Consider the following 27,338-nt stretch of genomic DNA (forward strand, 5'->3'; position numbering starts at 1 on the left):
CAATAGCTGGGGCGGCCTGCCGGATGCGAACCGCGAACCTCTGCGGCGATGTGCAACCGCTGGGCTGCGTTGCTGCCCCCAACTGAGCAGAGGCCGCCAAAAGCGCGATACGGGCGCCGCCAAAAATAGAGCAGATGTACATTTTAAGCAAAACTCTTTTTTAAAAAAAGAGGCTCTTTTAAAAGCAAAACAACTTTTATTGACAGTTCAAGGACACTAACACGGCTCCGGTGTACTTGTGGAATGGCACGCGACCGCGGCGACCGCTTAAAACCCTCTCAGCCGACACGGCGACTCCCCCGCGATGCGCCACACGGAGCGCAAGGAAACCCCCAGGGAGGGTACAAAATGTCTCGCGTTATAAAAGTCGCGCTCACACCACCGCGTTCTCCATAAAAAAGTGACCCGAGGGTGGCGACGGTGGAAATGGGAAAACAATTTCGAGTACAAAAATTGGCGAGAGAAAACCAGGCTCCGAGTGCACGATGAGGCGTTGTGGGGGGGGGGGGTGGTGGTGGGAGGCCGGGAGGGCACAGAGGAACGCCTCCCGGCTGTCGCTGTTTGAGACGGAGAGCGGCGAACGGCACTGTGGATTTCTTTTTACAGATGTTCCCAATTTGAGGAATTGTTGTAAATACATAAGGACAAAAAATGAGCGAAGAGCATTTACGCCATCACCAAACCATACTTCTGCACAGATAGGCAAGCAAGGTCACATGTGGAATTCTTGCTGAAAAAATATTCGAGCTTTGGAATATACTGCATTTTAAAGCTGGGAGCCTCGACACATAGTCTGTGTGATCCACCAACCCTTGCCTCCACCGTGCTGGACCTCAGGCGCGTCACCACACCCCGCACCTCTGATTAGCACAGGCTACATACGGTGCGAAAGAAGTTCAACATACCTACGTATATACAAATTTAGTTCATCATCAAATTGCCGTTGTTTCAGTGCATCCCCCTCGTGTTTGTCAGAACAAGGTAAAGCAGCAGCATACCTATGAATGCCATGACGTGCTTTTGAGGCCCAGGGAGGTCGAAACTAATCCGGGGCTTCCCTTATTTCAATATACATTAATATGGCCCAATGGGGATCAGAATTAATATTATAACCAAACCCCATGCCCGTGTGTTAAGATTGTGTGGAGAAGAACCCAAAGATAAAGACAAATATCCCCTGTATAGCCTTAACAGACTATAGGGGCAAGTGCTGTTAGCGAGCACCTATGAAGGCCGGCACGGCACACGAGGGGGTGGGTGGCCAGCACCACGCCCGACCGCCTTTGCCTCCCCAGTGGCGATGTTTACACACCGCACCAGGTACTAATTTTGAGGCTGAGTCGACCTAGAGGAGGCCCAGGACCGGTTAAGATAATCGTTACTGGTGTTGGCCATGAGCGGGAATCGAACCCGGATCGCCAGGTTCGTAGCGCAGCGAGCTAATCGCGACACTACCGGTCCTCAAGAACACACGTACTACTGCCACCAACGCCTAAATGCAGTGCTTTCATTTGGGATCAGGCAACTAGCTATACAAAAACATATTTTACGACTGATTTAGCTACTTACATTCAATCGCATATATTACACGCATCTGCACCAGTTTAGCAAACCACAAGCCCGCAACGAATTTGGCACCAAGTGGCAGATAATGACGTCGAGTTGTGCCTCTCAGAAAATCAGATCACTCGCGCTTCTCATCTTTCAAGGGACACACAGCTGTCTACTAAATATTCTCCATACAGAGCACCCATTGTACAAAAGAAGTGGGGGTGACGAGCTGGCCGTCACGAACACGACCACCCAACTGAGCTCACTCGTAATCACGCAGCACGCGGCGCATTCGCGGTACGCGCGAGAATATCTTTACAAAAACAAAAGATTAAAGAGATTGCCGTCAGTTGCCGATTAAACGAGAGCCGTTGATTGCCCACAGACTGCACCGAGTTTGCGATTCCTATGATTCAGTAGAAAATGCCTGAGACTCAAAAAGAGCCAAATTTGGGCAAAGCAGAGTACAATGTTCCAGGTTGACATGCATGGCTACCTTTTTGTTGAAATCTTTTAGTTTTTTGTGTCAGACTATTTACAAATGGATGAGAGTTGATCATTTGGAGAAGTCAAGAAGTGCCAAAATACTTTCAGGAATAAAATCAGGGTTTGGAGAAGGAAGTTTAATTGGCCACTATGTACAGTTACAAGAATGTTAAATCCGCAAGAATATTAAATATGTAACAGCTGGAGACGGGTATCTCGACCTGTCGCATGAGACTCAAAGTCTCAAAGTGGTTTCCCTATGCTGACACAGCCAAGGCAAAAAAGCAACAGCTGATACGCTCTGCTGGACTTCAACCAATTACGAGCTACAACATTAAGCTTGTGAACCGTGCAACCAAAGAAAAGTTTACGGCATCCTAAAGTGAATATGGATTGCGTTTTTAGGAAACATTTATCCAACTGAAGTTATCCGATTAGCCACAAGTGGGCGAGCTGGTTGTGTGTATATCTGGGTTAGTTGAGCGCCAACACTGATGCCTCTATGAAAACCACTCAGTCGGTACTGCTGAGATCTTGATTTAGAGCCTTATTTAAAGAACCCGTTTTTGCAAATTCAAACGTGGATATTGACAATTGACACGCGGGAAAATCACTTTTGAAAAAGAGTCAACGTAGCTCATCGGATTCCTCCAGTAAACCATCAGATTCTCATGAAGTGACCCAAAAAAGTGGTTCTGTGGCATCACCTTGCAGGGCCATTCTTTAAAAAGAATTCTAATTTTGCTCTGCTAACTAACTGCCTCGAATCGGTTTCTATTAAAATGGAGCACAACTGCAATACGTATGACAATAACGCAAGCTTCAAGCAAGACAATTGACGAGTAATAATGCTGCTTGGTATTGATGTAACCACAACAAAATAATGTACACATTTTAGAAGTATCCTGAACATAATCAAAGGGAATCCATAACCGACATGGGCCACGTGTATCGACCGTCAAGGAAGGCAGAGCCCATAGGACAGCTGGGTTATCGTCTGTAGAGTGCGGTTCGTTAATCATGGGCACCGATCCAAACACGAGTCTGAAGCTGTAAAGGTCACTTGGGGGCAGGGACGTGCGGTCAGGGGAGGCAGAGCCTCACCTGTCATACTCCAATGAAAATAGCTGTTACGAAAAGTAAAAAAATAGAATAATCAAATTAAATAAATATTAAGATTTTCCACTGATCTGTGTTATACATGTAATTTCTGTACGATGCCAATCATTTTAAGTCAAAATCGCCAAATTTGCGGAGCTCCGCTGCAAATACAGGAAGACGAGAGGTGAGGCAGCGACGAGCTCAGCCTCCCCTCTTGATTGTGCAACCCCTCAGTAACTGGATTGAGCGCGGGCAATAAGCGCGTGCCTGTTACTATCTCTGTCACGAATGTAATGTTTGTAGACCCCTTCATTTCATGTCCTTGCCTTCCATACTCCAGGTAACTTATTTCACGTATGTGTATAAAGATATTTAAGCTCGCTGGTCTTGTCATGAAACTGCAATGAAAAAGCACCGGGGGAGGCAGCTATCACATCTGCCTCACTGAGGGGGATGTGTCTAACATGCCCCCTCAGTGAGGACACGCCCCCCTCAGTAAGGCCACACCCCCCTCAGTGTGTGAATCTGGCTCTGACACTCGCTAGTGCCTCCCCAGCTATTGACCTCACCACACGTCACTGCTTGGGGAGGGGGGGTGACGTCACGAGATGCTCACGCGAATGTCACTTCGCTCTGCAGAGTAGCGCCACCGCCTAAGTGTGGACTGGGCTGACACGACTGTGCAACGTCGCCAATGCAATTACACAGGGAAGCGCGTTCCAGGAGCAATCGGGGAACCCACGTTCTCCCCCCCCAGGTGACCGCGTTCGTAAGCTTGAGCTGCCCCTGCAATAATTAGAAGTGCAGAAAAAAGCACCTCGGCTCGCTCACACGCACGGCGAGCATCTCACCAACGCACACTTGGGTGGTGCCTGCATGTCGACGAGCCGGGTGCAGCGAGACCAATCAACCCGGCACCAGCAGCAGCAGCAGCACACTGCCCTGGCCAACACAGCTCGAAGATTTTAGTTTTACCTTGATGGAAAATTTTTTTTTACAGTTTTCAGGTAAAGTCCACCAATTATTTGATTTTGCTCGTCTTCCTTTCAGAACAGCAAATAATGGGAGTCTGAGGGAGACAAAACCCGTGTACGCAGTGGTCGTCTCTACTGTCACGTTTTACATCCCTCTCCCTATTACTGATTTTTCTTGGCCCCATGTAGGATTAGGCCCACTCCAGTTTCTATCAAGTTGACATGGAGACTTGAATAAAACTACATTTTTGTAATATAACGAGTATAGTTTGATTTATAAATGAATCGATGAATACAACACGAGTCCAACCGGGACAACGTTTTTTTATGACTCGTTACAAATTTTGGTAATTTATTTAACATGAAAAATAATAACTTATCTAGCAAGCTTGCTCGCGCGTGCATGTTGTATGTGCTTAACAGGTACTCGCTAACAACATTGCAATGACAGCCTCTGCTCTGTATGGACAACGCAATGTGCGCGTTTGGAGGGGCTTGTGCGCTGTGCTATAATCCCAGCAGTAGAACCTCGATTTGTGACAGTTGTGCACAAACCATCAGTGGCCATTTGACATCTAAATCCACCACCGTGGGTCTCCTCTACGTGGACTCGGCCTCAAAAATTAATAGCAGATGCGCCAGCTGAAAACATCAGCAATGGACAGACAACTGTGGTCCGATCACCCCCAGAGTAACAACGTTGCCGTCTGACAGCACTCACCCCATCAGGAATAGCTAAGGCTATGAACCTTTGAAGGTTGTAGATCGGTTCTGTAAGTTTGCGGGTGTGGGTTAAATTAGCTCCGATCCCCCCCCCCCCATGTTGAACACATACAACTGCCAAGCACTTTCAGATGTAACTGCATCTAAACTCTGCACACCGTATCTTAACAACTGAAATGACCAGGCAGTGTTTTGAAGGACAGACGTGGCGTGACCGTGTGTTGTACATACAGGGGACGCAAAGTGTACATCACAAACGATGGCAGGAATGCAAATCATGTCTAAGGCACCACTTGTCTTTACATCCCTCACACAATTATATGGTATACGGGTAACATGTTACGTATATTAATAAAAGCTAGAAATCACAAATGCTCTGCTATATTTGTTTCAACTCACTTGCTCCTGCAACACTCAAGGCATTGAAAAGATAAAATACTCAAATATTTCACCAATTTAAGACCATCAACGCTACGGCATGAAGGGAAATTTACAAGCGGGCATAATTAACTCGCTTGCAATTACGTTACCGTACTTGTTGAATTGTTATCACCACCCAAATACCGACTGTGCTGTCAATGTCGTTAAGCAGCGGAGCGAGGAAACGTCCAGGAAAGAACTCCCACAGGTGGCGGAACCACACGCCGCCACATCAGTGAAGTCCCAGACACCACAGAACCACTTCGACGAGTCACTTAAAATAACATCTACACTGGACGGCTTCAGTGGAAATCTACCTCGAGTGAATACACGGGTTCTTCCAGGGTTAGTCCATTTGGTTTTTATACTTTATCCCTCAGAGCTGGGCCACATTAAGTTAACACCTTTCCCGTTCCAAGTTGCAGGGTGGGGGGGGGTCCCTGGCCACCGTTGAATCTCGGAACGCACAAGCGACTGAGCGTTAACTTTACTTTTAGAGGCGTAGTAGCGCCATTGTTTTGAAAGATATTGCACTCACCGCAGAGAACCGTAGCAACACGACCGCATTCTACAATAGCTGCCGCCAAACTGTGCCACATGCCCTCCCGCATGGCGTTGCGGGAACCTCGGTACCGATAAAGTTATTTTGTCGTACACGTACGTCATCGGAACAGAATCGGAAGAGAAACTGATGACGTGCATGTATGTCATCGGAACGGGAAAGGGTTAAAAACCAAACCTATCTGAAATTTTAAATCCATTTTTATTCATCATGGCTGGCTACCTAGATTCATACCCAGGATTTCCAAAGTGGTGGCTCGGTGTTCTAACATGGCCATTATGAGTCTCGTGATCCACTTCAGCTGATCTTAAAATGCGAGTGGTTGCCAATGACAACAAGGAGGCACTCTGCGTCTTGAAAGCACAAGTTTCCTTGTGTGGAGGCCGGGGTTTTCAGGGCCCGGCAAGTGGAATCGTGTGGACCCGTGACTCTGTTCCATCCCAGTCAGAGATGACGCCATTGTAAAACTTTGAAGAACTAGGGGAGGTTCTTGACTAGCCAAAAACTCAGCTCACAAACTGCGTCCGTCTTCACACTTTTGGGTTTGAAATTACGCTTCTCCATGGAGTGAACCGACTATGAGGGTGGTTCAGTATTCACCCACTTTTAGTTCTGGAAAACTTTGAAAGCAAAATGAAGTGGCAATAGCCCTCTTCTCAACGTATCCCCCATGCTAAACATGCACATCTCCCATCGGTGCCTTGATGCCTTAATTTCAGAAGCATATTATTCTTAAATAACAGGTTACACACGGCCATTCTCAATTGTGACCTGACAGAGACATTTGTCCAATCAGCTGAGTTCAGTGTTAATTTAGAGGCTAATTTATCTCGTTTTGTCTGGCTGTGCTTGAGGTTTATTACGGATACAATGAGTATTGCTCTGTGGCAAGTCATCAGTGACTGTTCTTGGAACAGACTGGTCTTTGGCAGACGAATGCATGGAAGCCAGGAGTTTTAATACGGAGTAAAAACATCTTTTATTTTCAAACAAACTGACTTCATCTATCCCATTTGGCATGAACATATGTGAATGTGCACTTACTCTACTCAACCAGGTGGTGCAGTGGTCAGGGGGCTAACAATCAGAAACTATCAATTAAAATGTCACTCGGTAAGCAACTCGGCATTTGTGCGCCTCCCATAACCAATAAAATCAGAACCACTGTGACAAAAACGACAGTAGTTGTGTTACAGAAGTTTGGCTCCCATCAGAAACCACGGTGGCAAAATGACAATAATTGTGGTAGGGAAGCCTAGCTCCCATCAGAACCACTGTGGCGAAACGACCGTAGTTGTGTTATGGAAGCCTGGCTCCCTTCAGAACCACTGATACAAACGACAGTAGTTGTGATACGGAAACCTGGCTCCCTTCAGAACCACTGTGATACAAACGACAGTAGTTGTGGTACAGAAGCCTGGCTCCCAGCATAGGAAATAATTTCCATGAGTGGCTAAGAACCACCAACTGACTGCAAAAAGAGATGCTTTGTCTTTTCTCTAAGCACTGCACCGACTAGCTACCCAAATTAAAACTGAAGCCAAATATATACATAAATAAACATTACAATAATGAACATGACTGAACAGTGACCGGACACAATATACAAAGCCGCGTCTGTGCACGCTGCCTCCTCGGCTACCGAGAGTAAAACCGGCACCCTCTCCCCCTACCCCCGTTTTCCCATGTCACACTCCCCCCCCCCCCCCCCATCTCTCGTTTGGTCGATTTCGGGCTCTCGATCAATGAGGCCTCGTCGAAAAAAACTCGTGCCTCTCAGCCTCACCTTCCAGCGTCCACGCAGCTGGCAGTGTCGCACACGAAAGCGTCGGGGAGGCCCGTGTATCAGAGACACGGTGACTCGAAGCTCCACGAGCCCTCGCCGCCACCACCGCCGCTGCTGCTGCTGCCGCTGCTGTCGATGCCGCTGCTGCTGCACTGAGCCCATGGGCGGCATCAAAGCACACGCCCCTTGGGCCTCCCTCATCCCTCCGTCCCTCTGTTCCCCCGCTGCCGAACCCGGTCACTTGACACAAACGCACCGCACGCAGCTCCAAATCCCGCCCTACCACTCGGCGTCTCCGACCGCTTTGGAGAAAACGTAATCCTTGCCGTTGAGGTTCATGATGCCATCCTTGAGGTGGAACTTCCATCGGTTTTTGCTTCTGTGAATCTGGTGGGAGGGAGCGAGACGGAGACATAAACGGAGAGAGATTGAGGGAACAGACAGAGATATAAACAGACGTGTAAATGTTTCTTGCTAAAACTGATAAAAGCACAAATAGGATGTAAAAATAACTTTATTTACATGCATACTCTTTGGTTCTTTCGGTATTTACATCCCTTAATCCACTGGTGATTGAATCAAAATAAGAATATTTATTCAGACTGGATGAATCCGATGAGCAAAGAAGCTCTTTTTTACACACGTCCAGCAAGTTGAAAGCCTCCCCTTGCCACACTGGCCGCGCGTATTTTTCATCACCCCACTTCACCACGCTGGTCGGTGCAGATTTAAAGGAGTGCGTGCCCAAGACTGGTTCAGATCTCACTCAGATCACCAGGTTCTTAGTACAGTGCGATAACCACTATGCCACCCCAAACTATATATAATTGGTGAACAAAATGGTAATATTTATAGAGGACCTGATTCATCCTTCGCATCATGGGTGGGGAGCCCAGGATCCTAAGCCGAGACCTTGGCGGTGCCGGCTCAGTGGCACCGCCATGCTGACATGGGGGCATCAGCCCCCCACGATCCTCTCCCCCCCGGCCAAGTCGCCCGACCACGCTTCAGCAGCCCACCTTGTCGTACTGACACACCACCACGTTGTCGGTGTCGAAGAGGTCCGAGGGGTCGTCCTCGCTCACGTCATCCTCCGAGTTCAAGGGGTCCTGATCGGTGGTGGGTGGGGAGAGGGGGGGCCACATGGAGGCTCCCGTGAGGATTTTACTCGTTTAACCCGGAGCCTCGCAGCCCCAACGCGCAAGCTGTCCCCCACGACAGAGGCGCTCTCTGCTTGTGTGGGCTGCAGCAGCGCCGCCTGTAGCTGTGGTCGGTGCGCTCATGCCGACACGGGCTCAAAGCGGGAGCTCCTACAGGCCCACCACCCCCGTAAGTCCGCAAGCATGCCACTTACAGTTCTGCCCCACAATGGTGGCACCCCAACCAGCAGTAGCACCCCCCACCATAGATCTACATCCATCCTTACGCCTCTCATTCCACAGCTCTGCCACCCGATAGCACTGCCACCCATAGTACGCTGCCCCCATTAGTACTGCCCTTATCCCCATGACAGTACCCTGGAGTACTGCCTCCAACATTTGCACCGCCCTTGGCGTCTCCACTCATAACGTGCAACTATCTTTAGTCGTCCACCACATGGTACTGGCCTCCTTAGTACCATCCTATTAGTTGAACATCTATAGTACATCCAATCATACTACCGTCTGTCATTGTACCACCAACAATAATACCATCCTCCAAAGTACATCCCTCAAAGTGCTGATCCCCATAGTGTTAACCCCATCCTATATTCCCTCAGTACCTACTCCAAAAGTAGTCTCCCACAAAGGACACCGGCTCCTCGTCCCACCCAACATGGAGAATCCCCTCATTAAACTGATAGTACCGTCTCCGATAGTACCACCCCTCATTGGACTGCATAGCCCAGTACTGCCCCTGATATAACCTTTCCATACAGTATCCCTCCCTACAGCAATACCTCAACAGTACATCCTCTCAGTATCCGCCTGAGCAGCACTGTTTCACAGCATCGGCCCGCATAGCACCATCCCATCGTACACCGGCCCACTGCTGCCCCTAATAGCCCCAACACCATTCTGCTTCCACCCTAAATCCAACCTCAACATCAGCCATGATCTATTCACCGCTGGATGAAAATTCTTCCCAAGCCGCCACCATCTCTCCCAATCCTTGCCCCATTGTGCCAGGCCTCTCTAGATGAAAAGGTATCCGCCTCAGTAGAAACGTACAAAGTCACGGTAACGAGATGTTAACTATCTCGCCCGATATACAGGAGGTCGTGGGTTCGATCCTGACCCTAACACTTGCTGTATATTTGGAATTTGCATGTTTCTCCCCCGTGGTCATGTGGATTTTTCTCCGGATCCTCTGGTTTTCCCCTCCACATTCAGAATCAACGTCACGGGTTTAGAGTATTTGGCTATTGCTATAAATTTCCACACGAGCGGCCAATTTGTTGAGCTATCATTTGTGACAGCCAAGTCACTTCTGAAAAAAAAGCGACGTAGCTCAGTGGGGCCTTTACCTGGTAAAAATAAAAAAAGAGTTAAATAAATTAGTTAAGTCATCCGAGCGTCCCACGAAGGCAGCCCAGTTGGGACGCCACGTTAGCCCTCCCCGGGGGTGGCCGCACCTCCTCGACGGCGTCGTCCTCGTCCCCCAGCTCGTCGTCCTTGTTCTTGTCGTCGTCGTTGGCGTCATCCTCGTCCTCGTCCGACGACGTGTCCCCGGCGCCATCCACCTGGATGACGAGCGGTGACGGCCCCGTCGACCCCGAGCCCCCACTCGTCGTCGCAGCCTGGGGGCGGAGGTCACACAACAGGTCACGCGGGGGTCCTCGGGTGAAGGTGTCACCATGCCCAAAACCACCGATACCATCCCACGTCTCATTGCCAACACATTTCCGCCCCCTCCCTTCTAGATCTCACAGCTGCTGCACAGTCGACGAACTACCTCCAAGCACTGCGTTGACAGTCTCCCACCGTCTGTTCTCAGGTCTTCCCCTCGGTCGCCGGACTCGTGGAGACCACTCCAGTGCCCGTCTCGGCAATTGGCCCCGCCCCCCATCCTGCAAACACGGCTAAGCCAGTGTGCACGTTTACGTCTCATCACATCTACAACACCTGCCACGTTCTCTTCCGCACTTATTTTGTTGCTCATCCTGCTTTTCTATGGAATTCATTCTGTCCGTCACAAAGACAAAGATATCCGTATAACCGTGACAGACTTTTGGGGCAAGTGCTGTTAGTGAGCACCTATGAAGGCCAGCATCGCGCCATGCTGTCTTTTCCTCCCCAGTAGCAATCTTTACACATCGTGTCATGTACTCATTTGAGGCAGAGTCGACCTAGGGGAGGCCCAAAACCAATTCAGATAATCACTGGTGTTGGCCCGTGAGCGGGAATTGAACTCTGGTCACCAGGTTCGTAGCGCAACGCACCAACCGTTGCACTATCGCTCCCCACCACTGTCCGTTACGGACAGTGACACTCAAACGCCACCAACTTCATCTCGAGCCGCTTCGGGTCACGGGGTCGCAGCAGCCGTGGGGGTCGTGGCGGGGGGTAGCAGAGGTAGCGGGGTTGCTGGGACTCACCGAGGCGGTTGAGGAGGGCGGCTTTCCCAGCACCACCTGGTGCTGTGGTGCGGCGTGCTGCAACACCACGCCCGAGGGAAGCGTCCCCGTGCCCAGCTGGGTCAGCACCTGCACGATAAGTTTTAGTTCAGCACCCTGCACAAACCCCAGGTCCACAATCCCGTGAGCCTCACTTAATAAAAATGATGAAGAAAATGTTACCTTCCTATTTATGGAGCTGCATAAATTAGATGCCCGTACATGTATGTGTGCGTGTATACGCATGTGTGTGTATATATATATGCAGAAATTTCCCCCAGTCTGTTAAGGCTATACGGCGGATCTTTGTCTTTGTAATATCGTTGAGGACTCTTGGACGCCGGGGTTGAGGCACACGTATTTATTCCGCAACAGTTGTCACAACCGCGGACATACCACACTGGAGGGGGTATCGGCCCCCTCACCCGGCTAGCTGGGAATACACTGCTAGCTATCTCTGACCTACCTCCTAGTCCTCCACTAACGGGCTAGGGGAGGCTGTCTGGCCCGACACTGGTAAGTCAGGCTACGGTACCCGGAGTCCCAGAGCACTAGCTCTGGTTCTCGGGACCACGCCGCTGGCTCGGTCCTGCGCGGCCCTGACAAGGGCGGCGACCCAGGGGAGTCCAGGGCTCTAGCTAGACGATCTTCGGTCTTCACTGGTTTAGCTTTAACATTGTTCCCCGAGCTCTCCGGTTCATCCCCTTTTATACCAAAACCCCCCGCTGAGGGGTGGGGCCAGCCACCCCAGGCTGCCCGGTGCGGACGTCGTTGAGAGCACCTCCCCGTGCCCTCACGAAGCCCCGCCCACTGTGTTTGTTTCCCGTGTGATCCTATGTATACAGCCCCTCCGTAACACCCCGACATCACCCCCCCCCCTGTACAGCTCGCAGCCGTCCCGGCTGCAACAAACGACAATAAAAGTTTATTTACCCCTCGACCCCGCGTGTGCCTCACAATTTTTTTCAACAATAACGCGAACGAGAACAACAACAAGAACCAGAAAAGCAAGAAGGGAAAATAACCCGACGCACCCCACCCCCGAATAAATACGAATTCCGTAAAAACAACGTACATACAATTTGCAGGGAACCCCAGCACACACACAACACACAGTGAACACAACATACGTACAATCCAATGTGCCAGGAACACACCACCGACGCAGCACACAGTGAACATAACATGTGAAAAATATTTTTTTTTATTTTTGTGCATCACAAGAGTCTGCGCATTCTTGCGCGCGTCCTTGCAGCAGGCCCGTCACACGGGGCAACCCCGGATGGCGGGCCGTCGGGTGGCAACTGTCCATTTCCGAGTGAGTCTCCTCTCGATGTCGCGAGACCCTCGGCATCCCCCGTAGGGGTTGTCGGGCGTGAGCCCGTCATTCCTGGTGCACCTGGGGGCGGGACAGCCGGCAACACGTCAGGCGAGAGCAGCGGAGACGGACCCTTTGAGTCGGTCGACCCCCCACATGTTTGGCCACGCGTGTGTGGAGTGGGACTTCGCACCGCAACGAAGGGTTTCAATCTGGAGGGGTGCACAAACCACCGGCGCTTCCCCCATTTGATGCGTACGCACTGAGGCCGCAAAACCTCAACCACCTCGACAGGGCCCCGCCACGGCCTCACCAGTTTAGAGGTCGCGAGTGGTACCTGGGGACAGTGCAGCCATGCCTTGTCCCCCGGCTTCCACTGTAGCACGTGCGCGCGACCCAGTCTGAGCCGCTCATTAGCTTTCTGACGTAGGTCGGAATTTTGCATGGCAGCATCCCGTGCCTCTGTTAATTTCGCAAGGTTAAATTTAACATGGTCGGCCAATTTAGTTTTACCCTGCGGCGCGGGGATCTGCAGCTGGGCCCGAACAGGTGGGTCAGGTTCGCGGCCATACATGAGGAAGAAGGGGGAAAATCCCGTTGCCGCATGGGGGGCCAATCTGTATGCTGCCAGGACCCCTTGAATTTGCAGGTCCCAATCGGTCTGTGAGTCCGAAACCTGCTGTGACAACATGGACGTGATGGTTCGGTGCAGAAGCTCGACCATCCCGTCAGTTTGCGGGTGATAGGGAGAGGTACGAATTTTTTTCGTGCTCAGGAGCTCACAGACTTGTTGGAGCAGTTTGCCGGAAAAATTTTTGCCCTGGTCGGTCAGCAGCCGCTCGGGAGCACCTTTGTCCAGGACGTATCCCTGGACAAAGGCCTCCACGATGGCTGCTGCCGACTGGTTGGCCAGGGGCCAGGCCATAGGCCAGCGCGTAAAGTACTCCACCCCGGTCAACAAATATCTATTGTCCCTGGGGGTGGCGGGGAATGGGCCCAGAATATCCAGCGCGACAAGTTCGTTGACTCTGGAGACTTTGATAGACTGCAAAGGCGGGTTAGACTCCCGTGCTGGTGGTTTCCGTTGCGCACACCGAGGGCATGACCCCAACAGATCTGCGACATCCCTTGTCATGCCCGGCCAAAAAAAAATCAAGCTGGAGCAAGGCGAGGGTCTTTTGGGTCCCCAGGTGGAGGAGGCGCTCATGAGCGGCCCACACCACCTTACCCCGTAACCCAGAAGGGACCACCAGCCGGTGTCGATGGGATTTCCCGTCCCAATGCATCAGCAGACCCGTGACCATTTCCCATGCGTCGGCATCACCCCTCCCCCGCCCAGCATCCCCGACGCGGCGACGCAACGCGAGGAGGGAGGTATCCTCCATCTGTAGGCGCCCCCATTCAGTGACAGGCAACCCCAACAGGGAATCTGATCCCTGTTGTGCGATCGAATTCGTCATTGACGCTGCGTCGTCTGCGGCCGCCAAGACTGGAACAGATATTTCCCCCGGATGCCTGCAACGGCCCGACCCCAGGAGGCATGCGCATTCGGGGGTGGTTGGCATGCGCGACAGAGCGTCCGCATTGGTGTGGCGAACGCCCTTACGGTACGTGGTTTCAAAATCAAAGTCCTGGAGAACCTCCAACCATCGAGACAATTGTCCCGATGGTTGTTGAACTCGCAGGGCGTACTGTAGTGCCGCATGATCTGTACGGACGGTGAAACGCTGACCGTACAGATATGGGCGGTACTGTTGGATGAAATAGACAATTGCCAACAGTTCCCGACGGGTGACACAATATCTTTGCTCCGCTGGAGACAACACCCGACTACCGTACGCGACTACCCGTTCCACGCCGTCAACCACCTGGGAAAGCACGCCCCCAATACCTGTGTTGCTCGCATCGGTGTCGAGCACAAAGGGTTTAGAAAAATCGGGGTAAACCAAGGGAGGAGCTTTAACCAGAGCGTCCCGAAGGGAGCGGAAAGCAGCCTCCTCCTCCTGTCCCCAATGAAAGTGGACCCCCTTTGACGTCAAAGCGTGTAGGGGCTTTGCAATTGTCGCATAATCCGCGACAAAGCGTCGGTAATACGACGCGAATCCAATGAAACTCCTGACCTCTCCCACAGAGGTGGGAGTCGGCCAGGAGCTGACGCACTGCGTTTTGGCGGGATCGGTAGCAATACCTGAGCGTTCAACGATGTGTCCCAAATAACGCACAGATTCGCGTAACAGATGACATTTTTGAGGTTTAAATTTCAAATTAGCAGCCCGCATTTTGAGGAAAACCGCCCGCAACCTCTGGAGATGCTCGTCAAATGTTCTGCTAAAGACGATAACGTCATCCAAATAAATTAAGCACGAGTCCCATTGCAATCCAGCCAAAACCAATTCCATCAATCGCTGGAAAGTCGCCGGCGCCGAGTGGAGTCCCATCGGCAACCGGTTGAATTGGAAGAGACCGTGCGGTGTACGGAATGCGGTTTTAGGCTTAGAATCATCGTCCAGAGGAAGCTGCCAGAATCCCGAAAGCAAATCCAATGTGGAGAAGAATCGCGCTCCCACCAAGGCGTCCAGCGATTCGTCAATCCGTGGGAGCGGGTATGCGTCGGCAACAGAAATTTTGTTGAGGCGGCGAAAATCGACGCAAAACCGCAACGAGCCATCCTGTTTCTTAACCAGGACGATCGGCGCTCCCCACGGGCTGGTAGAGGGAGAAATGATGTCGGCGGCTAACATGTCATCAACAGCCGATTTGACATGGTCCTTTTCGGCGGGACTTAACCGAAAAGGATTTTGGCGTATTGGCGCGCTGTCACCTGTATCAATATGGTGACGCAGCAGATGGGTACAGCCCAAATCGAATTTGTTCTGACTGAAAACGTCGGAAAATTCACGCAGCAGTGTCCTAAGCTTTTGACGCTCTAAATCCGACAGGTCCGTCGATCCCGCACAAAGTGCCTCGAGCCACCCTTCATCGGTGTCCGAATGTGGATGCGGCAGAGGGACAGTGCCTACGTGATTCGCGACAGGTTCCTCAGAGGGCACCGGCGTTGCGTGAGCAAGCACGGTCCCTTGAGGAACCACCACTGTCTGCGACCCCACATTGAGGACCGCGATGAAAGGGTCCCCGTCCCCTTTTACGATGGTCTGGGCCGGAATTAAATGAGGTCCGCTAACCCCGGCCCTAGATGGCCCCAGCAGAATTCCCTGGTCCCCAATGCCTTTAGCGAAGGGCCGACGAAGTTTGAGAGGCACCAACATTTGTGCCCCCGGCGGTACGCGAACCGTTTTAACGACGAACGCCGGTACCGTCGCGAACGCCGTCCGAGCCGCAGTAGGGGATGGCAGAAACGCCATGCGTCGTCCCGACGGGAGCTCAATGCAGCCCTGGTCTATTAAAATACGAATCGGCATTTTGCCCAAGAAGTCCGTCCCCAGCAGGCACGGAACCGCCAGCGAGGAGGAAACAAAAATCGGGCGGGACAATTTGATATCACCGATACAAATTTGTGCTCGAATCTGTCCAATGATGCCAAGTGAGCCCCCGTTAGCAGCATAGAATGGGACGTTAACCGGCAGTAAAGGACGGCTCTGGACAGGGAGAATATTGTAAATTAGTTCCGAAATGATGGTCGCCGATGCTCCTGTATCGACCAGGATGCGCACCTCAACCCCGTCAATGTGCCCCACCACGGCCGACGACCCCGACGATGCAGCCACAACGCGATGGGCCAACACGGACCACTGCCTGGGTTCAATCTGAGTGCCCATAGTGGTGCGTGTTGGCGCGACGGTGCGCAATGTCGGCCCCCCCTTCGTTGCGGTGTGCGAGTGTGTGACGGGTGTGTGCGTGGGCCAAACATGAGGGGTGCCGCGACTCGCCGGGTTATGTTGATGGAGCTTGGGAGGAGGCCCGGCGTCCTGTCGAGGCGTCGTCCCGCGCTGCCGAGGAGAGCGGCACCCCGAGGCGACATGGCCCCGGATGCCGCAGTTGTAACAGCGCGGGAGCGCAGGCGGCGATGACGGATGGTCGGAGCGGCTCGATCCATCCCGGCCCGCCCGTACTCCCACCCTCTGCTGCAGTCGATGGTCGATGGCGCAAACTTCCTCCGCCGGGAGGGTGGCTGCAGCCACCGTACGCCCGGCCGCTGCCCTGCTGGCCTTCCGTCGCTGCGACAGCAGGTTGGCGTGGAGGAGCCGCGCAGCCTGGAGGGAACCCATTTCTGTGTCCTCCTGTACAACGACGGCGATGTCCAGGTCGTCCGCCAGCAGGAGGATCTTTTCCGTTACCATCGCGTCCACGCCTTCGTCGTCCATTCGTGGGAAGGCCGTCTTCGCCAGCGCCAGGAGACTCGTACGGTACGCCAGGGGCGACTCCTTTGCACCCCGCTGGCGATCATAAAAGAGCTGCCTGCATTCCGACGATGGTCCGTAGACCGCAGCCAGCAACTGCAGCGCCATCTGTAGCGTGGAGCGTTTGTCCTTCGGCGCCGATGTAAGAGCGGCGAGGGCGTCGCTGTCGAGGAGCGCCGGCAGCGCGCAGAGAGCCTCGGCATCCGACCACTGCGCCATTTCCTGGTGCGCGAGGAAGCGCCGCTGGAAGCCGCCCCAGTCGCCCTCCTCGCCCACAAACTCTTTGAGTGGAGGTAGCCGTTGGTGCAGCGCAGCGGACCGCCGTGGAAGCTCGCACTCCGCTGTCCCCGTTACTCGGCTGGGCTTCGGCGCGAACGACGGATGGCATCGCCGGTCGCACCAGTGGTGACGCTCTGTCCGCTGGTGATGACGCGGCAGCCCCTGTGAGGCCGATGTCGGACCCGAGGTTCAGGCCGGCCACGCCCTCAGCAGCTGCTGCGGCGATGGCGGGAGATTCAAAGGTGGGCTCCGTTGAAATGGCGGGAAGGCGCACCGGTCGTCGGCTGTCCTCGCCCCGTGGCGGTCCACCAGCCCCCAGCCGTGTGATGTGTTCGAGCGTGGCGGCAGCAGCGTACAGCAGCTCCGCTAGTCTCGCGTGAGCCAGCCTCAGTCCTTCTGTTGACGGCTCCCCTTCATCCCGATGCTGCGGTAAGGATGCGTCCGGCCCCGGCTGTTCGATGCCTTCTTCAGCCGTCTCGGGCTCCACAATTTCAGCGGTGTCCTCCGCCTCCGGTACCCCGGCTCGAGCTGTCCGGCGCGTGTCCATGTTCGTGGTCGTTCACTTCTGTCACCAGATGTAATATCGTTGAGGACTCTTGGACGCCGGGGTTGAGGCACACGCATTTATTCCGCAACAGTTGTCACAACCGCGGACATACCACACTGGAGGGGGTATCGGCCCCCTCACCCGGCAAGCTGGGAATACACTGCTAGCTATCTCTGACCTACCTCCTAGTCCTCCACTAACGGGCTAGGGGAGGCTGTCTGGCCCGACACTGGTAAGTCGGGCTACGGTACCCGGAGTCCCAGAGCACTAGCTCTGGTTCTCGGGACCACGCCGCTGGCTCGGTCCTGCGCGGCCCTGACAAGGGCGGCGACCCAGGGGAGTCCAGGGCTCTAGCTAGACGATCTTCGGTCTTTACTGGTTTAGCTTTAACATTGTTCCCCGAGCTCTCCGGTTCATCCCCTTTTATACCAAAACCCCCCGCTGAGGGGTGGGGCCAGCCCCCCCAGGCTGCCCGGTGCGGACGTCGTTGAGAGCACCTCCCCGTGCCCTCACGAAGCCCCGCCCACTGTGTTTGTTTCCCGTGTGATCCTATGTATACAGCCCCTCCGTAACACCCCTACATCTTTGTAGATATGCAAACATGTAGTGAGGGGGGAAGTAGTGATGTGGTTAACGCGCTGCGCTGCGAATCCGGTTCCCCAATTTGATTCTCACTCACGGCCAATACCAGTGACGATAATTTGAACCGGTCCTGGGCCTCCCCTAGGGCGATTCAGCCTTAAATGAGTACCTGGTGTGGTGTGTAAACATCGCCGTTGAGAAGACAAAGACGGTCGGGCGTGGTACTGATCACCCACCCCCTCGTGTACCTTACTGGCCTCCCTAGGTGCTCACTGACAGCACTTGCCACAACAGTATGTTAAGACTATACGGGGGATCTTTATCTTTGTATATATGCAAGTTTTTGTGAGCGATAGTGTAGTGTAGTGATTAAAGCACTGTGCTGTTAACCCAGCGACCGGAGATCGATTCCCGCTCACAGCCAATATAAGTGACCAATACCTGAAATGTTCCTGTGCGTCCCCTAGATCAACCCGACCTTAAAACAAGCACCTGGTGCGGTGTGTAAACATCACCCCCAGGGAGACAGCTAGAACTCTATCCGCTTCTGGCAACATCTGTCCTCTCGCAGGTTGCACCATAGGCTGCCCTCAAGAGTTCCTCGCCAACAGCACTTGCCCCAACAGCCTGTGTGGGCTACACGGGGTGGGGGGGGAGGCCCTTAGTTGTACATGTCTGTGTGTACGCAGACCACCGGTGCCGCCGCTGCCGCCCTCACGTGTTGCGTGCCCTGGCCCTGCTGGATGACCGTGCCCTGGCTGGCCGCCCCGCCAGGCTGGCCGACGGTGCCACTCGCCCCGGCCTGGCTAGTCTGCACCAGCAGCTGCTGCCCTCCAACTGACGCCAGCATGGTGGTCGGCTGCTGCAGGATGATCTGCTGGCCCTGCGGCGTCACCATCACGTGCTTGTATGTCTGGATCATTTGGCCTGCACAAGCACGGACCCAAATCAGAATCAATCGGAATATTTATTTATCCTGGAGGAATCCAATGAGCTATAAAGTTCTTGTTTTTACAGATGTCCAGTAGGGGTGGGTAAGAATGTTACAACAGCAAACATGATAGTCGTGCAAAGTACAGGAAAGGCAAACAAATTACCCAAAAACATACAAACAAAACAAAACCATCCCCACCCTACCAGGCAAAGCCCACTGAAGTATTCACTTATTTCTCAGAAGCAACCTGACCACAAATGATATCTCAACCAAGTGGCTTATCATCTGGAAATTTATAGTAATCTAAATAATCTTCATGCATGTTTATACTCGGGATGGTAACGTGCGTGTATGTGGGTAGGTGTGTACCTGCGTCTGTGCATATGCATCTATGTGCATGCGCACACGCGCTCGTGTGTGTGTGTGTGTCCGTGTCTTACCGGGCAGTCCCCCTGTAATCTGGTAAGGTGGAACCACGCCCGCGGGCAGAGCCATGGTTGCTGCTGTTGCGGATGCCGTCTGTATCACATCAATATAAAAATCACCATCAACATCATGTGTTGCCCTGCCACTTAGTGGCAAATGACGGTTGTTATTGTTGAATATGGTCGACTCGGCATCGAATGAGTGCCTGATGCTGTGTAAACATCACCAGTCGAGAGACTAAGGTGGTCAAAAGTGATTTTGGCCACCCACCCCCTCGTGTGCCGTGTCGGCCTTCATAGGTACTGGATAACCGCACTTGCCCTGACAGCCTGTGCAGGCTATACAAGAGATATTTGTCTTCGTATGCATGTGGCCTCACTGTTCACCATGTTCGTTGTTGAGATGTGCTGAATGGAGCGTCCATCTTGTACCACGATCTGAGCTGCAGCGGCGACGAGAGGAGATAGGGAGGCACATGCGCATCTTCAGTCAGTACGGTATCTCTCCGAGGGACAGGCTACAGACAGGCTTGAGACAGGCAGCTTTGACTTTCAATAAAGCTCGCCAAAAAAAGTAAAAGTGAATTCCTATATTGAGGTGGAGATCATCTCCTGTTTGCAGCCCTGAGCCAGTGGTAAAAATTCCACATTCATCTGGTGGGAATAAGCCACACCATAAATTAACCACTAACTTCCTCACATAGTGGTACTCATTTTTAGCAACAACAGAGGCATTATGGGCTGAGTTAACACCCAACCAGAATTTGACCGGTCCCCGCTCGATAAGCGAACATTTTGCTCGCTTTGCGAACAAATGGGTCTAAATTAATCTTGCTCACGATAGACACTGGGGAAAACATAGCTACTTGACGGTGCTCCACTAGACACCAAGCACCACACAGTTTACATCAACTGTTGTGCGGTGGTCGTGTGCTGCACGCAGTGTGCATCCATCCTGTGGCTTGTGTAGAGTGCGTGGCATAGCGGTGGTGTGTGCACTGTAGTGTGGTGTGTTGTGGGGAGCAGTGGAACAGTGGTTAGCACAATGTGCTACAAAACCTGGCAACCCGAGTTCGATTCCCAGCCACGGCTATTATCTGCGACAATTGATATTTGAAACAGTCCAAGGCATCCCCTAGGTCATGAGTACTTGGTGCTGGGGACATCAAAGTGGCTGTGGGCATGGTGCTGACCAGACCACCACCTGGTGTGCCATTCCAGCCTGAATAGGCATTCACAAACAGCACTTGACCCAGTAGTCTGAATCGGGGATCTTTCATTTTTTGTATATAGCATGTAGAAATTAGGGTGTAGCATAATGGTAATGTGCATGTGGATAGTTTTCAGTATGTGTGCAACATGTGGTACATTTGTAGTGTATAGTGTTCAGTATTTACGTGCAGTACATGTGTACTACACTGGTAGTGTGTATAGTATGCAGTATGTGTGTAGTATGTAGTGTGTGATACACTATGCATGTGTATAATATTCAGTGTGTGTGTAGTACATAGTGTGTGTGTGTGTGGAGTGTGTCGTGTAGTAGACTGGTAGTGGCGTGTCTAGTGAGCGTGTACATTGTGCAGTCCTAGGTGGTTTCCTAGCTATGCCACACCTGACAGGCTTTCTTCGTTTCAGACACTACAACTTTACCCACTGATAACCCTAGCGGTGCCACTGACTGCGAGCATTGAGCAATAACACTGAACCTTATGGATCTTTAGTTCAGCGCTGCGTTATCGCGACACATGATGCATACGTGCACAGCTTATACACATTTACATGCAGTGGGTGCCTATGTATGAATACTCATTTATGTATAGATTCTAAATATGAAATAAAAATACTATTATCAGAGTATGTTTGTTTGCATGTTTTTCCACAAGTATGTGTGGTTAATGCACACCTGATGCCTTGTAATAGCTATCTATTTTGGTGTTTATACATCTTAACACCTGTTTTATTGCTAGAAAGGGTGAAGCATATTAAAAAAAATTCATAACTTTGATAGTGGCAAAAAGGTCCCATAGATGAACAAAAATACTGATAACACCATAATATAAGTCAAATAGTCGTATGTAACACAAGATCAGAAATGAGTGAAGTAGGGCGGCAGGGTGGCAGCGGAGTGGTAACTCTCGGAGTGGTAACTCTCGGAGTGGTAACTCTCGGAGTGGTAACTCTCGCGCCTCACAGCAAGAAGGGCCAGGGGTCGATTCACGACTTGGGCATATTGCTGTGTTGTTGTTATTATGTTCTCTGATTGTGCATGAGTTTCCTCAGGGTTATCTGGTTTGCTCTCTTTGCAAACTCTGCCCCCCACCCACCCCCACAGAATATAAATGGCCCGAGTCAAAACATCCCAATGCTGAAAGATTACCTTGAAAAGGACTCGATTAGGATCATACAGCAGCAACATCACCCCCTACTCTGAAAACTTGGCAGGGCCCTCTCGACAGATAGTCTTGAGGCTTCAGTGAAGCCTTCCTGGGTAAACGAGCATCGTCATAATAAATACAAGTCGTGTGCAGTAAGTGCAGCATACTGCTGCGGTGCATGTGCATTACCTCCAGCTGGGATGTTTGGGATCTGGATGACGTGGGGTTGTTTCTGCAGGGCCGTGCCCTTCCCCTGCTGACCCTGGGCCGCCTGCAGCAGCAGCTGCTGCTCCTCCGAGTGGAAGCCGTCCACCGTCTTCGCCTGCTGCAGTTTGCTCTCCCAAATCTGCACACACAAAGGTCCTCTTGAGCAAATTGGAAACAAGTAAAAAAATGTGCAGTGGACGCCTACTACGGGGCTATCTACCCATGGATCACGATGATGATGGGGACTGTCAGGAGCCTCAGCTACGGGAGGCCAGGTTCAGATACCAATTGTAACAGGTACTGTGAATCTAGTCATAAATCAAACGAATCATAACATAGAATGCAAACTTCTATAAAACCACTCCCTACACACAAAGATCCCCGACTAAGCCTTAGCAGACCGCAGGGGAAAGTGGTTAGCGAACGCCTATGAAGGTCGGCACGGCACACGACGGGGTACATGGCCAACACCACACCTGGCCGCCTTTGTCTCCCCAGTGCTGAGGTTTATACTCTGCACTAGGTACTCATTTACAGCTAAGTCTACCTAGGGGACGCCAGGACCGGTTCAGATAATTGTCACTGGTGTTGGTTGTCAGCGGGAATCGAACTTGGGTTGCCAGGTTCATAGCGCAGCACGATAACCGCTGCACCACTGCTCCCCACAAGTACGAAAACAAATACACACATAAATGCAGTGAATGCGTAGAAACCTTCTTTCGTATGGTCAAGCCAGATGTTATTCTAGTACACTTATGTGTCTACACATAAGTGTACTAGAATAACATGTACACACATACGCATGCACATACAAAAATACAACTCCCATTTCGTTTTATAGACTGGAGGGACAAGTAATATTAACAAGCATCTTTTAGGGCCTAAAAACAAGACGAGTTTATTTTGTTTCACGAGGTGAAAACTCGTTAAGAAACCAGGATAGTCTCATTTTCAAGATTGCCCTGGGTCACTAAAGTGATGAGAAGAAATGAAAAATCAGCACAATAACAAAAATAACTGGACCACATGAGGATTGCAAAGACTGCAAACTAATTATCTACAGTGCAAATGGGCTCGGTGCAGATTACCTCCAGATTGAACACAGCAAAACTTACACAACTACGCGACAGAAACAGATATAGATTGACTATAGTACATATATTTAAACAAAGAGGACATGTATCAAATGCAATTGCAAGTGAGGTTATAAAGAATTGACAGTTTAGCATCAAATTTTGATTAAGATAGTTTAAGTTAGGAGAGGAACCAAGGATATCTTTAAAGCGATGTTCCGTGTTCCAACGGCAGATTTTACTCCAACGGACGGTTCCTCGATTCATTTCCGGAATCATTTCTTAGTGGACGGTGGCATCAAAAGATTACGACTCGTGGTGTCACCATATGTTCAAATGGGAAAGCGGCTGCTGAATCTAAGGAAACTTCTGATGGAGAGAATCTGCAGCTCACTCAAGGGCAACAGCGACATCGTCAGACTGTGTTATGAGGACCGATGTGTTATGCTGCACCGGTGTGTTGTCATGCTGCACCGGTGTGTTGTCATGCTGCACCGGTGTGTTGTTATACTGCACCGGTGTACCACCAATACGCCCAAATGATGTATTGCACTTCATTTGTAATTCACACGTGAGTGCCTGGTGCCTGTAATATGTCATGTGAGTGGTGGGTCTCTGGTGAGTGTCGTACGATTAGTGGGTATGGCCAGCGAGGAAGGAAGTGGAAAGATTCACCCCATCCATAGGACAGGCTGCCCCCTAGTGTTGTTAGAAATGTGCCGAAGTGAAAGATAGCGAGGCTACTAAGCTTATGGGAGCCATAAGCCACAGTTTAACATCGACTTATCTATCCCCTGTCCACAGTCCCCACCAGGAGCCTGTGGGTGACGAGGGCAGTGGAGCACCTGTTTGAGCTCTTGCAGCACCTGCTCCTCCACTCCCTCGTCTAGAAACACCTCCCGAACGTTGTTAATCACGTCCTCCATCACCGAGCGGTACAGCTTGGGCTGAGGACAAACACGCACACAAAAGATAAAAGACAAAGAACCCCCGTATAGCCTTCACCGACTGTTGGGAAAAGTGCTATTAACGTGCACGTATAAAGGCCGGTACGGTACACGGGGTGGGTAGCCAACACCACGCCCGGTCGCCTTTGTCTCCCCAGCGGCGATGTTTATACACCGCACCAGGTACTCATTTGAGACTGAGTCGACCTACGGGAGGGCCCAGGACCAGTTCAGGTAATTGTCACTGGTGTTGGCCGTGAGCGGGAGTCGAACTCGGGTCGCAGGGTTCGTATTAACATGAACAGACCATTGGTGGTAAGTTCTGCTGACAAGCACTTATCAACATTGGTATAGCACACAAGGGAGTGGTGGAGTCAGCAACACACTTTTGACTGACCACATTTGTCATGCCAATGATAATATCACACTGCAGCATGTTGTCACTTTAGCCTCAGTAAATCTATGGTTAAGGCAGGCCTGATTTAGGTAATTTCCACCAGCAAGATGATTGTTTTTTAAATGTTCTATCATTCGTGAGAATTTCATCTCAAAACGCATTTGTAGAATGTGTAACATGTACAGTTTTGCACGCAGGCACGGGAAACCAGACGAGGAGTAAGGCAGCCGGGACCAGCGCCAACAATCGCCAAAGTTCTGTCGTCCTATATTTTGGGATGTTTGGCCAACTCCATTAATGAGAGTTAAAACATCTGGGAGGAAACCAGAGTACCGAGGGAAAACACACGATTGCGAAGGGAGGGGGGTAACACTCAATCCACGTACAGACAGAATACGAATGTAAATAAAACCACGTGCAGCATTACCATAGCCAGGAAAAGCCAGATGGGAACCTCGGTACCCTTGAGGGCAGGGACTTTCACGAATTTGTGTTATCCACCCACCCTTCCCTCCAAAGAGCTGGATGACAGGCGTGTAAACACAGCCACGAGCACAGGAATCGAGTTAGTGCCAGGGATGGAACCCGGATTACGAGGATCATAGCAGCACCACTGCTCCCCCATTCACACGCCCCACAGCCGCACAGCAAGCGTGGCGTGCACGCAGCCGAGTCTCATCCGCACGTGACGTCATTCCGTGGGCCACAAGTCAGAGCGACTTGCATTGTAGAGGACACGGCACCCAGTGCATAGTGGGACCTCTAGACACAATGTGAATGGACTCGAGGTGTGTCATGTTGGCTTGCATGAAGCGGAGAGCTATGATTTGAGAGATAAAGCATCACTCTGCTGCCCAGACAAAACAAGTAATTTCTCATGCTTCATCAGCACGAGGCTCATTGCAGCTGAGTCAGAGCCACTAACTCATGGCTGTGTCTGAGGGCACCCTGAAGCACTATTCTTGCCAAATTAGCCACCACAGTGAAACTAAAATGGTGCTCAGGTTTGGTTTAACAATTTCAGCCCAATCACAAATAATAGCACAAAATATGTAAATTACGAAGCAAAATACAGACGCTTTTACAACACAATGCATTCCTGGAGACCCCGTCAAAAATCTTCGTAAATCATACCCGATTTTCCCAGAAAGTAGAAACATTAAAAATATCACTTGCCGGTGTTTTCCTTTTATCAGCTATATTTAACAGGGTTTAATAGGTAAAATTTCACAAAAACACTTGTGAATAACAAAAGCTCCATGCCAAGTCACATCAGAAACCAGACTGCCTCTGTTCAAATGTTTGGAGCCATGTGCGAAAATGTGTCGTAAATCAAGTGTCTGCATCGTAAATCTATCCATAGTGGTATTACACAAACGTCGTAAATATAGATAATCGCAAACCGAAAATCGCATGTAATTTGAATATTGTGAGGATATTTAAGCAAAATCTTGTTGATTTTTTTTCAAATGGAGCTAAAATATATGCAAATAATTTTCTTAAACTACAGCTTTCCCCAGTAAAAGAAGGGCTCGGGAAAATTGCACGGCTGGTTAGAATTATAAAATAATAGCGAATGTCCCTTGACAAAATGTACACAATATAATGCCAATGCCATACAGGCAGTAACACCTCATGTCATGACATCACAGCATGTCACCATAGAACCACTTCGGTCGGAGTCACTTCAGCACGTCGCTATCCACCAGACTGCCTCTTAAAGCTACATATATAGAAACATTGTATAATAATATAATCCTTCACAAACTGGGATAGACCAGGGAATAAATCTTAAATCACATTAAGATCCAATGTTAGCCACCTGGTTGTAACCATAAAATTAAATATAAATATGTGAACCTGGTTGAATTGGATTGTGTGAGTGATTGGGCTTAAGTTTGACAGGCAGATATTTTTTTTTATAACCAGGTAAGAGTTCAGAGTCCATGGTTGATGTCATGTGCTTATACACACATCTGCAAAATTAGCTTAGTGGCTCTTATTTTACCATAATGAGCCTCTAGTGTCCGCCTGCCACCTCATTGTTTCACCGACAGTAGCACCAGTCTATAAACTGCAAATGAAAGCACAGCATGTGCAGTGCAGTGCAGAGAACACTCAAGAGACTGCGTTAAAATCAATGTCTGGCACCTGTTAAAAGTGGAGCGTTCCACTACATCAAGGAAGGGGTGGTACACACAACTTTGTTCCATAAGGATGACCTTAGCATCAGCTTTGGCATAGTTTAACACGTAGGCTTAAACCATGTTTTTAATGGGGATGTTTCTTTCAGTCCTTATAAGAGGAAAATCCCAAAATAAATGCACATTACTTGCTTAAATATCACGAACAACTTAAACACGTTTTCATGGTCAAACAAGTATGCATATTACTCATCTTTCATTGGTGCTCTTCAGCCAATGAGAATAATGTCATTGTCACATTCCTGAAAAGTGCAGCCACTGGAAGAGTACGACGCTCCAGCCTGGTTCAGGAGCTGGGACACAACACTGCTAGATGCACAGTTAAATACAGTAAATGCAATGTGCATCATAACTGGAACAAGGAAACCTACACCAATCCCATGGCTCCCTGTTCTCGCAAGCATTCTGCCACCAAACATCCGAAGAGAGATGCAAACTGCAAGGGAGATTACATGTTTTCTTGACAACCTACTCATCAACCAAGAACTCAACAA

The 27,338-nt window shown here is 50.8% G+C and overlaps 1 protein-coding gene across 4 annotated transcripts in view; it reads right to left on the minus strand.

Annotated features, from left to right (window-relative positions):
- GTF2A1 (general transcription factor IIA subunit 1) overlaps window positions 1-27,338 on the minus strand; it is a 66,615-nt gene that overhangs the window by 5,096 nt on the left and 34,181 nt on the right. For 2 of the 4 annotated variants that reach the window (XR_013637598.1, XR_013637597.1), the window contains exons 2-10: window positions 24,142-24,243; window positions 22,206-22,362; window positions 20,029-20,084; window positions 19,657-19,735; window positions 19,001-19,209; window positions 11,181-11,288; window positions 10,218-10,382; window positions 8,623-8,712; window positions 7,604-7,990 (exon numbers count right to left, since the gene is read on the minus strand). Coding sequence is in view for 2 of the 4 variants with exons in the window: in XM_078864657.1 (XP_078720783.1) it covers window positions 7,883-7,990; window positions 8,623-8,712; window positions 10,218-10,382; window positions 11,181-11,288; window positions 19,001-19,209; window positions 19,657-19,735; window positions 20,029-20,084; window positions 22,206-22,362; window positions 24,142-24,243 (1,074 nt within the window). In the remaining 2 variants the exon portion in view is untranslated. Of the gene's footprint in view, window positions 1-7,532; window positions 7,991-8,622; window positions 8,713-10,217; window positions 10,383-11,180; window positions 11,289-19,000; window positions 19,210-19,656; window positions 19,736-20,028; window positions 20,085-22,205; window positions 22,363-24,141; window positions 24,244-27,338 lie in introns of those variants that run through there. The other 2 variants (XM_078864657.1, XM_078864656.1) reach the window with 1 other exon arrangement.

Source organism: Lampetra fluviatilis, chromosome 18 (genome assembly GCF_964198595.1).
Source record: "Lampetra fluviatilis chromosome 18, kcLamFluv1.1, whole genome shotgun sequence".
Lineage (NCBI taxonomy): Eukaryota > Metazoa > Chordata > Hyperoartia > Petromyzontiformes > Petromyzontidae > Lampetra > Lampetra fluviatilis.